The sequence below is a fragment of the Pecten maximus genome, chromosome 15, assembly GCF_902652985.1.
Source record: "Pecten maximus chromosome 15, xPecMax1.1, whole genome shotgun sequence".
Lineage (NCBI taxonomy): Eukaryota > Metazoa > Mollusca > Bivalvia > Pectinida > Pectinidae > Pecten > Pecten maximus.
This window is the reverse complement of record NC_047029.1, coordinates 430,295-446,816: the sequence shown is the minus strand read 5'-3', so window position 1 is coordinate 446,816 and position 16,522 is coordinate 430,295. Positions and strand designations below refer to the sequence as shown.

At 34.2% G+C, this 16,522-nt stretch overlaps 1 protein-coding gene across 1 annotated transcript in view; it reads right to left on the bottom strand.

The window, feature by feature from the left end:
- LOC117343925 (uncharacterized phosphotransferase YvkC-like) overlaps positions 1–16,522 on the bottom strand; it is a 72,661-nt gene that overhangs the window by 30,009 nt on the left and 26,130 nt on the right. The window contains exons 11-22 of the mRNA XM_033906484.1: positions 15,825–15,972; positions 15,210–15,396; positions 14,831–14,893; positions 13,428–13,477; positions 11,953–12,119; positions 10,662–10,732; positions 9,778–9,842; positions 9,036–9,183; positions 7,976–8,093; positions 7,526–7,620; positions 3,753–3,824; positions 3,469–3,575 (exon numbers count right to left, since the gene is read on the bottom strand). Of these exons, the coding sequence (XP_033762375.1) occupies positions 3,469–3,575; positions 3,753–3,824; positions 7,526–7,620; positions 7,976–8,093; positions 9,036–9,183; positions 9,778–9,842; positions 10,662–10,732; positions 11,953–12,119; positions 13,428–13,477; positions 14,831–14,893; positions 15,210–15,396; positions 15,825–15,972 (1,291 nt within the window). The remainder of the gene's footprint in view (positions 1–3,468; positions 3,576–3,752; positions 3,825–7,525; positions 7,621–7,975; positions 8,094–9,035; positions 9,184–9,777; positions 9,843–10,661; positions 10,733–11,952; positions 12,120–13,427; positions 13,478–14,830; positions 14,894–15,209; positions 15,397–15,824; positions 15,973–16,522) is intronic.

Here is a 16,522-nt window from a genome sequence, read left to right as displayed (position 1 = left end):
ATAGTGACCCTGTTTTAGTGTTGTATTGTGACCCTGTTTTAGTGTTGTAGTGTTATTCTGTTTTAGTGTTGTAGTGTGACCCTGTTTAAGTGTTGTATTGTGACCCTGTTTTAGTGTTGTATTGTGACACTGTTTTAGTGTTGTATTGTGACCCTGTTTTAGAGTTGTAGTGTGACTCTGTTTTAGTGTTGTATAGTGACCCTGTTTTAGTGTTGTATTGTGACCCTGTTTTAGTGTTGTATTGTGACCCTGTTTTAGTGTTGTATAGTGACCCTGTTTTAGAGTTGTAGTGTGACCCTGTTTTAGTGTTGTATAGTGACCCTGTTTTAGTGTTGTAGTGTTACCCTGTTTTAGTGTTGTATTGTGACCCTGTTTTAGTGTTGTAGTGTGACACTGTTTTAGTGTTGTATTATGACCCTGTTTTAGTGTTGTATTGTGACCCTGTTTTAGTGTTGTAGTGTGACCCTGTTTTAGTGTTGTATTGTGACCCTGTTTTAGTGTTGTAGTGTTATTCTGTTTTAGTGTTGTAGTGTGACCCTGTTTAAGTGTTGTATTGTGACCCTGTTTTAGTGTTGTATTGTGACACTGTTTTAGTGTTGTATTGTGACCCTGTTTTAGTGTTGTATTGTGACCCTGTTTTAGTGTTGTATTGTGACCCTGTTTTAGTGTTGTATTGTGACCATGTTTTAGTGTTGTATTGTGACCCTGTTTTAGTGTTGAAGTGTTACCCTCTTTTAGTGTTGTATTGTGACCCTGTTTTAGTGTTGTATTGTGACCCTGTTTTAGTGTTGTAGTGTTATTCTGTTTTAGTGTTGTAGTGTGACCCTGTTTAAGTGTTGTATTGTGACACTGTTTTAGTGTTGTATTGTGACCCTGTTTTAGTGTTGTAGTGTTATTCTGTTTTAGTGTTGTAGTGTTATTCTGTTTTAGTGTTGTAGTGTGACCCTGTTTTAGTGTTGTATTGTGATCCTGTTTAAGTGTTGTATTGTGACCCTGTTTTAGTGTTGTATTGTGATCCCTGTTTTAGTGTTGTAGTGTTATTCCCTGTTTTAGTGTTGTATTGTGACCCTGTTTTAGTGTTGTATTGTGACCCTGTTTTAGTGTTTGTAGTGTGACACTGTTTTAGTGTTGTATAGTGACCCTGTTTTAGTAGTTGTAGTCGTGACTCTGTTTTTAGTGTTGTATAGTGACCCTGTTTTAGTGTTGTAGTGTTACCCTGTTTTAGTGTTGTAGTGTGACCCTGTTTTAAGTGTTGTATGTGACCCTGTTTTAGAGTTGTATTGTGACCCTGTTTTAGTGTTGTATAGTGACCTGTTTTAGTGTTGTAGTGTGACTCTGTTTTAGTGTTGTATTAGTGACCCTGTTTTAGTGTTGTATTGTGACCCTGTTTTAGTGTTGTATTAGTGACCCTGTTTTAGTGTTGTATTAGTGACCCTGTTTAGATGTTGTAGTGTGACCCTGTTTTAGTGTTGTATTAGTGACCCTGTTTTAGTGTTGTAGTGTTCCCTGTTTAGTGTTGTATTGTGACCCTGTTTTAGTGTTGTAGTGTGACACTGTTTTAGTGTTGTATTGTGACCCTGTTTTAGTGTTGTATTGTGACCCTGTTTTAGTGTTGTATTGTGACCCTGTTTTAGTGTTGTATTGTGACCATGTTTTAGTGTTGTATTGTGACCCTGTTTTAGTGTTGAAGTGTTACCCTCTTTTAGTGTTGTATTGTGACCCTGTTTTAGTGTTGTATTGTGACCCTGTTTTAGTGTTGTAGTGTTATTCTGTTTTAGTGTTGTAGTGTGACCCTGTTTAAGTGTTGTATTGTGACCCTGTTTTAGTGTTGTATTGTGACCCTGTTTTAGTGTTGTAGTGTTATTCTGTTTTAGTGTTGTAGTGTGACCCTGTTTTAGTGTTGTATTGTGACCCTGTTTAAGTGTTGTATTGTGACCCTGTTTTAGTGTTGTATTGTGATCCTGTTTTAGTGTTGTAGTGTGACCCTGTTTTAGTGTTGTATTGTGACCCTGTTTTAGTGTTGTATTGTGACCCTGTTTTAGTGTTGTAGTGTGACCCTGTTTTAGTGTTGTATAGTGACCCTGTTTTAGTGTTGTATAGTGACCCTGTTTTAGTGTTGTATTGTGACCCTGTTTTAGTGTTGTATTGTGACCCTGTTTTAGTGTTGTATTGTGACACTGTTTTAGTGTTGTATTGTGACCCTGTTTTAGTGTTGTATTGTGACCCTGTTTTAGTGTTGTATTGTGACCCTGTTTTAGTGTTGTAGTGTTACCCTGTTTTAGTGTTGTAGTGTGACCCTGTTTAAGTGTTGTATTGTGACCCTGTTTTAGTGTTGTATTGTGACACTGTTTTAGTGTTGTATTGTGACCCTGTTTTAGTGTTGTATTGTGACCCTGTTTTAGTGTTGTATTGTGACCCTGTTTTAGAGTTGTAGTGTGACTCTGTTTTAGTGTTGTATAGTGACCCTGTTTTAGTGTTGCATTGTGACCCTGTTTTAGTGTTGTATTATGACCCTGTTTTAGTGTTGTATTGTGACCCTGTTTTAGTGTTGTAGTGTTACACTGTTTTAGTGTTGTAGTGTGACCCTGTTTTAGTGTTGTAGTGTTACCCTGTTTTAGTGTTGTATTGTGACCCTGTTTTAGTGTTGTATTGTGACCCTGTTTTAGTGTTGTAGTGTTACCCTGTTTTAGTGTTGTAGTGTGACCCTGTTTTAGTGTTGTATTGTGACCCTGTTTTAGTGTTGTATTGTAACCCTGTTTTAGTGTTGTAATGTGACCCTGTTTTAGTGTTGTATTGTGACCCTGTTTTAGTGTTGTAGTGTTACCCTGTTTTAGTGTTGTATTGTAACCCTGTTTTAGTGTTGTATTGTAACCCTGTTTTAGTGTTGTAATGTGACCCTGTTTTAGTGTTGTATTGTGACCCTGTTTTAGTGTTGTATTGTGACCCTGTTTTAGTGTTGTATTGTGACCCTGTTTTAGTGTTGTAGTGTGACCCTATTTTAGTGTTGTAGTGTTACCCTGTTTTAGTGTTGTATTGTGACCCTGTTTTAGTGTTGTAGTGTGACCCTGTTTTAGTGTTGTATTGTGACCCTGTTTTAGTGTTGTATTGTGACCCTGTTTTAGTGTTGTATTGTGACCCTGTTTTAGTGTTGTATTGTGACCCTGTTTTAGTGTTGTATTGTGACCCTGTTTTGGTATCACCCTGTTTGTCCATTGTGTACATTCCTATACCATTAGACTTCCTAAAGATAACCTTCATAATAATGATAATTTAGAGATTTTGATATACCGTTATATCACAGCAATAGCCTTTCAAAGCGGTTCATCAATCCATAAAACACGAAGTTAAAGATGATATAGAGGTTCTGGTATGGTATACAGGGTCATTGTGTAATGTACATGCATCTGGAGCAGCAACTTATATTGTTTGTTGTAATATTCAGTTTGAATGTCCCGACAGTATAGTTACCCTATATTGGCTGTTGTGAGACACTCCCTGTGTGTGACCAAAGCGTCGTCAAATTCTGAACATAATTCCTTCTCTGTATCCTGCTCCAAGGTAGTGATTGGTCGAGCCTGGAAGTTACCACGGAAACAAATTAAAAGAACAAAATTAAGCAAAATTCACTATGAAAACAGTTGGATTCTTACATTTTAAATCATAATAACTAAAAGATGTGAAGTATTTCAGGGCCCTTGGTGAGAGGAATTTGGAATACCTACCTGTTGGTGAGAGGAATTTGGAGTACCTACCTGGAGAAGAAAGAACTGCTCAGCTGACAAAGCCCATTCAATATCCCTAGGACTGCCAAAGTATGTCTCCACCTAAAATATAACATTTACTAACTAATACCATTAATATATAACAAAATTAATACCATTAATATATAACAAAATCAATACCATTAATATATAACAAAATTAATACCATTAATATATAACAAAATAAATATAATTAGTTTTTTATATATACAAATTAATACCATATATATCACAAAATAAATAAATTAATATATAACAAAATTAATACCATTAATATATACAAAATTAAGACCATTAATATAACAAAATTAATATATTAATATATAACAAAATTAATACCATTAATATATAACAAAATTAATACCATTAATATATAACAAAATTAATACCATTAATATATAACAAAATTAATACCATTAATATATAACAAAATTAATACCATTAATATATAACAAAATTAATACCATTAATATATAACAAAATTAATATAATTAATATATAACAAAATCAATACCATTAATATATGACATAACTAATACCATTAATATATAACAAAATTAATATAATTAATATATAACAAAATCAATACCATTAATATATAACAAAATCAATACCATTAAAATATAACAAAATTAATATAATTAATATATAACAAAATTAATACCATTAATATATAACAAAATTAATACCATTAATATATAACAAAATTAATACCATTAATATATAACAAAATTAATATAATTAATATATAACAAAATTAATACCATTAATATATAACAAAATTAATATAATTAATATATAACAAAATTAATATAATTAATATATAACAAAATTAATACCATTAAAATATAACAAAATTAATATAATTAATATATAACAAAATTAATATAATTAATATATAACAAAATTAATACCATTAATATATAACAAAATCAATACCATCAATATATGACATAACTAATACCATTAATATATAACAAAATATCAAACTAAAATTAACTTTTAATTTTTGCCAGAAACTTAAAGGCAAACATGTTAACAAATATTTTCATAACAATTGTGTGCAACCAAAATAAACTGAATAGAATACCTTCCTTCTAAAAGCCAACCATCAATTATTTGCACTAATATTTCACGACTATTATTATTCTCTTTATTTCCTCCACAAATGAAGATTCACAAATAGAATAATTACATCATACAATCAACATATAAACAAGAATAGTCTGAATATACATATACAAAGTTATTTCACACACAAGTAATTATATTGAAACATCAATTGTTAGCAAATTGGGTTATATTTTTAAGCATTTCATTCAGAAAATTTACATTTGCTAATCTTACATATTCGTTGTCTTCGTTAGACATGTCATAGTCTAACTTGCTTCCTAATAAAGCATTAACTAGTTCAAAATCTGATAAATTGTGAAGGTACGCAATAAAATCAATACCCAACATATTAAATAAAAAACACCATAATTTATCACGAATAGCAGTATTCTTTTCACAATGTAGAATTATATGCATTAAAGTATCGTTGTATAAAATACCACAGTAGTGGCATAAAGCCATATGGTCCAACATACGAGATGTTGTACATAATTTTATGATACAGTGTATAGATTTATAATACTGAGGATATTTAATAGCCAATTTCCATAAATAATGTGGTTTAATCTTAGAATGAATAAATTTAAATCTGAAAAAGTCATTGTGGTTATGCATACGTTCTAACCATGCCGTTTCCTCTACTCTATATACATTTTCATAGACACTTTTTTTCCATTGTAGTTTCCCCGGAAAATACCCTAGCTTTATATAGTCAACAAAAGTCTCATACAATGAATATTTTCTTAAAATAGAAATAATATCGGGTATAAATCCCTGTTGTTTTTCGTTGTTTACAATGAACATAAAAAATCTAGTAATAAATATCTTGTGTACTAGCATACTATTATCGATATTATAAATTCGTCCCAGAAATAATAATTTCTTGATATTAATATAAGATTCAATACTAGTCCAGCCAAGCAATGATACACACATGTCTGTCCTAGTTCTCTTTTCAAACCTTTGAATACTTTTCACAATAAAATTTTGTGCCTTTTCTAATAATAATACTTCAGTTTTGGAGAGTAACCATAGTTCACATCCGAAAAGTGCAGAAGGATACACTTTAATTTTGACTATTTTAGCAACAGTGAGAGGGTTAAGTGCGTTGGGATGAGCACCAGATTTTAGAAGAGACATAACACCAGTTTTTAATTTACAACATGCTCTAGTAGTTCTTTCAACTGAATTTCTTCTGCCGTTTAACAATATTCCGACATGTTTAATTTCTTCAACTACAGGCAGTACAAATTTGTATAGGTAGACATTTTGTATATTATGGGATATGCGTTTTTCAGAAAACAATACAATTTTACTTTTCGTAGATGAGAAAGTGAATCTCCACTTCTTACTATAGGTTTCACATATATTAACCATTTTTTGTAGGCTTTGAAAATTTGTACTAACAAGACAAATGTCATCTGCCTGAGTTGGGATGTTAACTTTTAAATCTGCAATAACTGCGCCGTTTCCACAATTTTCCATTTCATTCAATAATTCGTTTATGAAAATTAGGTACAGTTTGGCAGACAAAGATCCCCCTTGCAAAATCCCTCTCTCCATTTTGATCAAAGGTGATGTTAAGCCATTAAATAAGATTGAACTTTCTACATGTGTATACATTTCTTTAAGAATAACCCATATCTTGCCTCTCAGTCCAATTTCATGTATTTTAAAAAGAAGACCTGCGTGCCACACTGTGTCGAACGCCTTGTTGCTGTCTAAAAATGCAACATATACATTTGATCCATTTTCTAAATTATAATTAATACATTCTTGTAAGTTAAAAGATGTACATAGGCTACACAGATTACTTTGGTATGCAGACTGCTGCTTATTGGGAAACGTATCAGAACATATGACTGGGCTGATTCTATTTGATATAGACATTTCAAATAACTTAAACATGACTGGCAGTAGGGTGATGCCTCTATAATTATTGGGATCATCTTTTACTTTCCCTTGACCTTTGTGCATAACAATTAATCCCTTTTTCCACTGTTTTGGGATGTATTCATTTTTTATTATCATATTGAACAACGCAGCCATATGTTCGAATAGTTTATTACTTCCGTACTTAAAATGCTCATAAACTAAACCATCATGCCCTCCAGCTTTATTTGTGCTGAGTTTCTTGCATGGCGTCGATATCTCTACTGGCGTAATGACGTCATTCAGGAAATTATCCTGTTCAAACTTAACATTGGCCTCAATATTGTCAATATGCGTGTTAATATCATTTTCAAAGCCTGTTTCAAAACATTCATCCGATTTATCTTGAAATATCGTACCAAAATGTATTATTAATATTTCACGACTATGAAATTACAGTAAATCATACATATACTATATAAGTATAAAGCTTAAATTCTTGCAGGGTGTCTGACCTACCTGTAGTGTCATTAGTGATATCGTTAGGTACCTGTATGTGTGACCTACCTGTAGTGTCATTAGTGATATCGTTAGGTACCTGTATGTGTGACCTACCTGTAGTGTCATTAGTGATAACTGTTAGGTACCGGTATGTGTGACCTACCTGTACCTGCATGTGTGACCTACCTGTACCTGTATGTGTGACCTACCTGTACCTGTATGTGTGACCTACCTGTACCTGTATGTGTGACCTACCTGTACCTGTATGTGTGACCTACCTGTTGTGCCATCTGTGATAACTTTAGCACCTGAGAATCTCTCAGACAACAGCCGGTACTGTTGTCTGTCTGTCTCTCCTCCAGCCCTCCCTCATCTGTAAATTATATCAAAGGATGAATGTTATCCACTTTACAGCCTGTAACTATGGTGACACTTTACAGCCTGTAACTATGGTGAAACTTGACAATCTGTATCTACAATTTGCCAAACTATGGTCAGACTTTACAGCTGATATTTAACTTTGAGTTTAATCGTAATTCCTTCAGGAGAACTAGAGTTTAAAAGTAATAATAGACTTTAAGATTGCTGCTGTTGTAGCCACACTAGATAACCTCCTGAACAGTTATTTGGAAATTCCTTCAGTGATATTGGAGTTAAATGTATTAAATAGTTTCAGCAAAAGGCACTTCACTGCACACACAGTTAACATTGTTTTATATGTACCATACCTTTAACTATGATTTTGATTTTCTTCTCTCCAATATTTTTCGTCTTGATTGAGAGCTGATCATCCCAACTGCGGAACATCGTAATAGTGTCTGGAGTTGTCTTCCCTGACACAACAGCCTGGTGGTATCAATGAAATCCTTACACTTTTCAAACATCACCAGTTCAACTTTGTCCATAAATAAAAATAAATTTCACCAGTCAGAAGCCTCTGTGTGGTTACTATGGCAACAAAACCTATGCTGTTGATTTTGCAGTCCCCTAATACCCATGTAAACCAATTTTCATCTAAATCGAACATTATGTACATATTGACTAATCAGAAGCCAATAATAAATGGTGGCTATATATGTTCTTAAAATGTAAAACTGAGGTTGCAAAAGTGAAAAATGTTCCATGTTAAACATATATACCAAATTTCACCTAAAGTGGATGATATGTAATTTAAAGCAATTAGGGGGTCAGAAAATGGCAGCCATTTTGTTTTTTCCAAAATAAAGACTGCAATTGTTTTTGCAGTGCCATACTTTACCTACACACTAAATTTCAGCGAAATCAGACAATTTTTAAATTTCAACCACTCAGAAGTCATCTTTTTGGTGGCCATTTTGTTTTTAATTTCATCTTTTTTATAGCAAATTAAAGTTCATCTTGTAGACATCCCACCCACAAGGTTTCATTGAATTACATTGAATAGTAAAAGAGCTATATTTAGTAAATTAGTTTTTTTAGCCTATCAGAGGCCATTGAGGCCATCTTGGCTGACCAATTGGAAACCTGATATAGATTACACACATCTACAATGTATAAGGATTTTGCCAGCAAGATTTGTTGAAACCCTGCAGTATACGCGCTTAGGAGGAGTAGCCAGCAGATCATTTTGTCTTCAGACGGATGGACGGACGGACACCTTATTCCAGGTATAACTCCCCCCCCCCCCCCCCCCCCCACCTTACCTCAGTAGTTGGGCTATGTGATGCTCTAACAGCATATTTCATTTCCAGTAATAAGCCTCAATCCATCCCTGAACATCAATCTCAATCAATCATAACTGATACCTACCTCCCCCAATCCAAACGAGGCCTCAATGGTCATCAGGTTCGGGCTGCCTGTTACAGGGTCTTTTGTGAAAATAACACCAGATACCTCCGATTGGACCATTTCCTGGATGACTACTCCCACTGCTACTTTGATTGGCTGGCCATTTTGTCTGCCAATTTTAGAAATTATAAAGATCTTAAAGTCATGGCTAGAATATGTCGTTATGGAATCGATTGAACAATGATTTTTTTTTTCTTTTTTTTTATAATGCATTCGTTAGTTTCTAGTAAAATAATTTAATATGCCAAGAACATTTAGGCATAGTCATGAGTTTTAGATTGTTTATCACATAACCCATCTTAAGAATATTAAGTGAAAATTCTTAAATTATTTTCTTAATAAGACAGGCAAATATAAACTCTTAAATTAATTTTAATTTCAACTCAGACACTCAAAATCCGAGACAATCGTGACATGTCAATTCCAATTGAGTAAAAAAACATTTTACATTTGACTACATACAAAAATGTAGTAATGTGTGGTCACAAAATAACATTCTATATAATTATGATGTATAAACTAGCTGATAATGGACATCATTGCGAGGATATAAAAATTTTCTGAACAAAAAATTCAACATATATTAAGATGTTTGATCTTTATGTTATACTGGAAGATTCACAACATAATTTATGTTTCGTATAAAATGCATGAAATGCAACAATGAATTTATAACGATGATGTGTTGATGTTCTTTGCTTACCTGCGATACTGCACGGCTTGGTAAGTAAAAGCAGATGCCCAACATTTTCTCACTGCATCCAGGATCTATACAAATAAATCACAACTAAGCCTTAATCCTTACAGAAATACAGATCTCACCTGGCCATTATTGACACTTAAGGACATATGTTGGATTTAGCCAAGAGATCATGGAAACTTAAGGACATATGCTGGACTTTAGCCAAGAGATCATGGAAACTTAAGGATATATGCTGGACTTAGCCCTCAAATCATGGAGATTTAAGGATGTATGCTGGACTTAGCCGATTGGAGGATATATGCTGGACTTAGCCCTGAAATCATGAAGACTTAAGGATATATGCTGGACATAGCCCTGACATCATGAAGGGCATCCAATCAAGTCACATTTTACATTCAGACTTGGTTTCGCAGTAAACAAAAATTGTGGCACCCAGTACAGAGCTACCTTGTCAACTATGTCATAGCATTTTACCTAAATACAGAGACATACAATATTTGGGGAAACATGTCTCATCAAAGTGTATTTGTAAACATCATTGATGAAGTACATCGGTAACGCTCGTTTTGATTGGTCAAAAATTTCATGTGTAAAGGGTGGTAATTTTGAATCTCCACTAGAGGGCCAGAACTGACGACTATATCTGCCAAGGGTTCGTGGAGTGTAACGTAATTAGAAGCCTTGGCTATGAAGATGATATCACCTGCATTGGCAAGAAATTACAGGTGGGCCATAAAAATCAACAATAATTTAACTGTCTTTCTGATTAAGAGTGTGGGTTTCCTTCAAAATGTGATTTGTCAAATTAACACCTCATTCATTTGTCCAAAAACTCTAACATTTCAGACTTACATTTTAGTACTAAAACCTTGTTCAGTATTTACCTCTGTTTGACCTTTGACCCCCAAATATGTCTCCATTTGTCCAGCTGAAGATGCTTCACTTCCGTCTTCTCCTGTGAAATATCAAAACAATGTGTAAATTACAGGTGAGAATTTACCTGCCTAGTACTAACGATTAAGTGTTACCTGTTCAGGTATTACTTTGACCCTGTATGAGGAGATGAAATGAGACGTTCTTGAGACAAATTATAATAAGAATCTTTTTTGAAGTATGACAAAGGAGGAGATTCATCGGTTACTACGTTAAAGAAATGATTTTTGCAATATATTTCTGTAAGTTTCCAGTAATTTTCAATTTGCAGATAAATGACATGTTGAATAGATTATACCTGTCAATAATGTCCAGCTTACACTTGACAATCTACATATATCCAGCACTATCTAAGAGAATATAAATCACAGCTATGGACCAAATAAGAGACTTTCAATTTCTATATCGTTTTATAATTTAGTGGAAAGAGATAACTTAAAAGGTAAAACTCTGGTCATGTAAAATAAGGTTATAATACGATGGTTAGTCAATGTAATTATAATATGATGGTTAGTCAATGTAATTATAATATGATGGTTAGTCAATGTAATTATAATACAATGGTTAGTCAATGTAATTATAATACAATGGTTAGTCAATGTAATTATAATACAATGGTTGTTAGTCAATGTAATTATAATACAATGGTTGTTAGTCAATGTAATTATAATACAATGGTTGTTAGTCAATGTAATTATAATACAATGGTTAGTCAATGTAATTATAATACAATTGTTAGTCAATGTAATTATAATACAATGGTTGTTAGTCAATGTAATTATAATACAATGGTTAGTCAATGTAATTATAATACAATTGTTAGTCAATGTAATTATAATACAATGGTTGTTAGTCAATGTAATTATAATACAATGGTTAGTCAATGTAATTATAATACAATGGTTAGTCAATGTAATTATAATACAATGGTTAGTCAATGTAATTATAATACAATGGTTGTTAGTCAATGTAATTATAATACAATGGTTGTTAGTCAATGTAATTATAATACAATGGTTGTTAGTCAATGTAATTATAATACAATGGTTGTTAGTCAATGTAATTATAATACAATGGTTAGTCAATGTAATTATAATACAATTGTTAGTCAATGTAATTATAATACAATGGTTAGTCAATGTAATTACAATACAATGGTTAGTCAATGTAATTATAATACAATGGTTAGTCAATGTATTTATAATACAATGGTATCGTAATCACATAACTTGCTACATGTACCTGCAGCAGACGATCTGACAGCAAAGGTTTTTGTCGTGGAGTCCTGACTAAACAGATACTTCATCTTGTTCAAAATGGCCTCCTGGATTTCACTGACTATCGAAATGGAGGCAAATAATTCCACAGTATCAGAACAGGCCAACTTCAGCTGGTCTTCATCTACATCTCTGGAGAACAAAAGTTATCTCGTTTTAGCTATACCTGTCCCTTTGTGTTATATATAATATACATACTGTATTTAACTTAAACAAGAGATCCCAGAGGGATCTTGGCGCCCACCATTGAATGATCTTTATAGGTTCCATGTCAGATTGATCTTCTCTCTATTTTTCCCTTCCTCTTACTAATCTGTGTAAATTGAGAAACATCCCTCCAGTACTTTTCAAACAAGGGAAACCTATATATGAAATTTGAGATTTAGCGACAATGGCTGTCTGTTGGCCATGTTGTTTTCAGATTGGTCCCAAATTGTAATACAAGGGACCAAAGGGAACCTACATATGAAATTTGAGAAAGATCCCTTAAGTACCTTCTGTAAAATAGCGATAACAAACTTCAATTGTCAAAATTCAACATGGCTGCCTGTCGGCCATGTTGTTTTCAGATTGGTTCCAAAATGTGATATGCCTAACTAAAGATGAAGGGGAGCCTACATATTAAATTTTAGAAAGATCCCTTTAGCACTTTCTGAGAAATAGCGATAACAAACTTCAATTGTCAAAATCCAAGATGGCTGGCTGTCAGCCATGTTGTTTCCGATTTGTCCCAAAATGCAATATGCATAACTACGGACCAAGGGGAACCTACATATGAAATTTCAGAAAGATCCCTGCTGTACTTTCTGAGAATTGTTTACATTGGCTGCCATGTCAAAGTTTTTACGAGGCCCAAAAATAACAACACTTTGTTGGCTCCTCTTCCTTAACATCCTTACGGATTCAGTTCAATGGCACCAGTAGAACTGGAGAAGAATTTCAAAATGTGTTTTTCATGATGGCGGCCATGGCGGCCATCTTGGAATTTGGATCGGCCCGAGAAATAACAACACTTGGTTGGGATCATCTCAGGATAATTTCAGGCAAGTTTCAGCTCAATAGCACTGGTGGAACTTGAGAAGAAGTTTAAAATAAGTTTTCAAGATGGCGGTTATAGTTGCCATCTTGGATTTTGGATGGACCCGAAAAAATAACAACACTTGGTCAGGTCCATCTCAGGATCATTTCTGGCAAGTTTAAGCTCAATCCCACTGGTGGAACTTGAGAAGAAATTTAAAATGTGAAAACTTTACAGAGGGCAGACGGCACACGGCGCACAACGACGTATATATTTTTAGGGTCAGATGACATAAAAATATATACGCCCCCTGTCCTTGTTAAGTAATTCAAAATGTACAAAGTTGTATAGTATAATGGAACTCATTGGTAGACTTCATGAATGTTTTCTTTGAGAATGCTTTCTCTATTCATCACCATTACCTTATAGCCCTCACAATATTGTTGACGGATTTCATGATGTCTCCATTGCTCTGGAACAAAAATGTATATTCTGTAAGTTAATTCCTGCAGGTAGCTATAGTCCCAGCTAAATGCAATAGCTACCCCACCACAACCACCTCCCTCCCATCTCTACTAGAGTTATCTCCCATCTCTAACAGAGTTTTCACCCATCTCTACTAGAGTTATCTCCCATCTCTAACAGAGTTTTCACCCATCTCTACTAGAGTTATCTCCCATCTCTAACAGAGTTTTCACCCATCTCTACTAGAGTTATCTCCCATCTCTAACAGAGTTTTCACCCATCTCTACTAGAGTTATCTCCCATCTCTAACAGAGTTTTCACCCATCTCTACTAGAGTTATCTCCCATCTCTAACAGAGTTTTCACCCATCTCTACTAGAGTTATCTCACATTTCTAACAGAGTTTTCACCCATCTCTACTAGAGTTATCTCCCATCTCTAACAGAGTTTTCACCCATCTCTACTAGAGTTATCTCCCATCTCTAACAGAGTTTTCACCCATCTCTACTAGAGTTATCTCCCATCTCTAACAGAGTTTTCACCCATCTCTACTAGAGTTATCTCCCATCTCTAACAGAGTTTTCACCCATCTCTACTAGAGTTATCTCCCATCTCTAACAGAGTTTTCACCCATCTCTACTAGAGTTATCTCCCATCTCTAACAGAGTTTTCACCCATCTCTACTAGAGTTATCTCCCATCTCTAACAGAGTTTTCACCCATCTCTACTAGAGTTATCTCACATTTCTAACAGAGTTTTCACCCATCTCTACTAGAGTTATCTCCCATCTCTAACAGAGTTTTCACCCATCTCTACTAGAGTTATCTCCCATCTCTAACAGAGTTTTCACCCATCTCTACTAGAGTTATCTCCCATCTCTAACAGAGTTTTCACCCATCTCTACTAGAGTTATCTCCCATCTCTAACAGAGTTTTCACCCATCTCTACTAGAGTTATCTCCCATCTCTACTAGAGTTATCACCAATCTCTAACAGAGTTATCTCCCATCTCTAACAGGGATATCTCCCATCTCTAAACTGAGTTATCTCCCATCTCTAACTGAGTTATCTCCCATCTCTAACAGAGTTATCTCCCATCTCTAAACTGAGTTATCTCCCATCTCTAACAGAGTTATCTCCCATCTCTAACAGAGTTATCTCCCATCTCTAACAGAGTTATCTCCCATCTCTAACAGAGTTATCTCACATCTCCCCATTGCAAGAAGTTTTCTAGTTCTTTATCCCAAAAGGATTGTAAAATGGCATACCTTGGGCATCTAGGTAATGGAAAAAAAATTGAAGTGAAAAAAATGTGTTTTTCCATTTATTTTAGGAAAAGATAAAGATTTATTCTTTACTTACCTCAACTTGTTTGACAAATGAAGCCAAAGTAACACAGAAGCCCCGAGGTACTACAGCATTCACCTGTAAAATACATAACATGTGACAGACAAATGAGGTCAAGCTAACACAGACTCCCGAGCTTTCAAATGTATAATCAGTATACGGTCAAACTTTGGCATTTTCCCTTATCATAAATCATTGGGGTCATCAAGATGATGAATATTCAATGGTAGAGATTTATTATATATAAACATGTATATAACATTTCACAGGATAGAGTAACCCAGAACTAATTGTATAATTTGATTATGGGAGGTGCTCTCTCAGGTATACCAAAGTTCAAATCTACACTTTCCTGTATCCAATACCTCACATCTACATCAAGTCTGCTACTTACCTTATTCTGTATAGAGGACAACTGACCTAGCTGTGCCCCCTTACCCCCCACAAGTTTACTACTTCCACAAGCCTCCTCATCAAAGGTCAAGGTCAGGTCCTCAGTATGGGCTTTGACCTCCTCTGTTGTAGGCTCCTCGAGCAAGGGAAGCAACTCTGGCAGTACATAGGAAGGTCCTTTTGGGTTTCTGTTAATATCAAGAGGAATTCCAAGGTTTCTATATTCCAATATATAATCCTACGTTACCTATTAAGGAGTTAAAGTGATCTCAATGAAATGATCACTGCATTTAGAAATCTGATAGGCCTATAGAAATCTGATAGGCCTATAGAAGTCTGATAGGCCTATAGAAATCTGATAGGCCTATAGAAATCTGATAGGCCTATAGAAGTCTGATAGGCCTATAGAAATCTGATAGGCCTATAGAAATCTGATAGGCCTATAGAAGTCTGATAGGCCTAATACTGTTACTTTTTTCTGTTTTTTTTTTTCTAATTCATAACAATAAAACACATTTTTAAAAGGTTGAAACCAGTTGTGGTGTAAATCAGTTGGCATTTATCTCAATAATTATATCTTCATTTTGAAGAATCTAGAAAAAGAAATGAAAATCACCTATAATGGAACTCCACCAGTCCATATCCTTTTTTACCATTGACTTTATACTGACAGAACTTTTCAAATATTTTGCTTCCTCGATCCTGGCAGTGGTACCAAATAGGAGTTGTCTCCCCCTTAACTTCCACATGGAAGGTGTCACCACCTGTAAATTATAGGACAAAATGTAATTGAAAGGTTTAAAGGAAACAATATCTCCTTAGAACATTTGACGCTTACCAAAGTTGCTTGTAAAGAAGCATGCTGGGTATTGCTAAAGCAATACATGTCCCCTATCAGCCCCCACTAAAAAAAAACAGTGACCTTGACCCCAAAACCATGAAACTCTGATCTGCAGCTAATCATACTGAAGTAATATACCAACTTTCAGACAGACTGACGGACACAGACAGACAGAACCAATATGTAACTTTAATAGGGATTTTTTTTCATGTTGTCAATGACTTCATTATTCCTGGTTCACTCTATCAGACAACAATTTACTCTGTAATATTTACTGAGAGATCAAATAAAATCTTTAAATGACAAAAACAAGGACCACAGGGTAAAAGACAGGAATGACAGACTCCTGTATGAAATTGCATAAAAATATTGAGATGTTGCAAGCTGAACTATATCACAATAAAATCAAAAGGTTGATTAACAAGAGTTCCATTGAAGTTGATATGTCACCGGCGCAGCAAGTTGAGTAATTT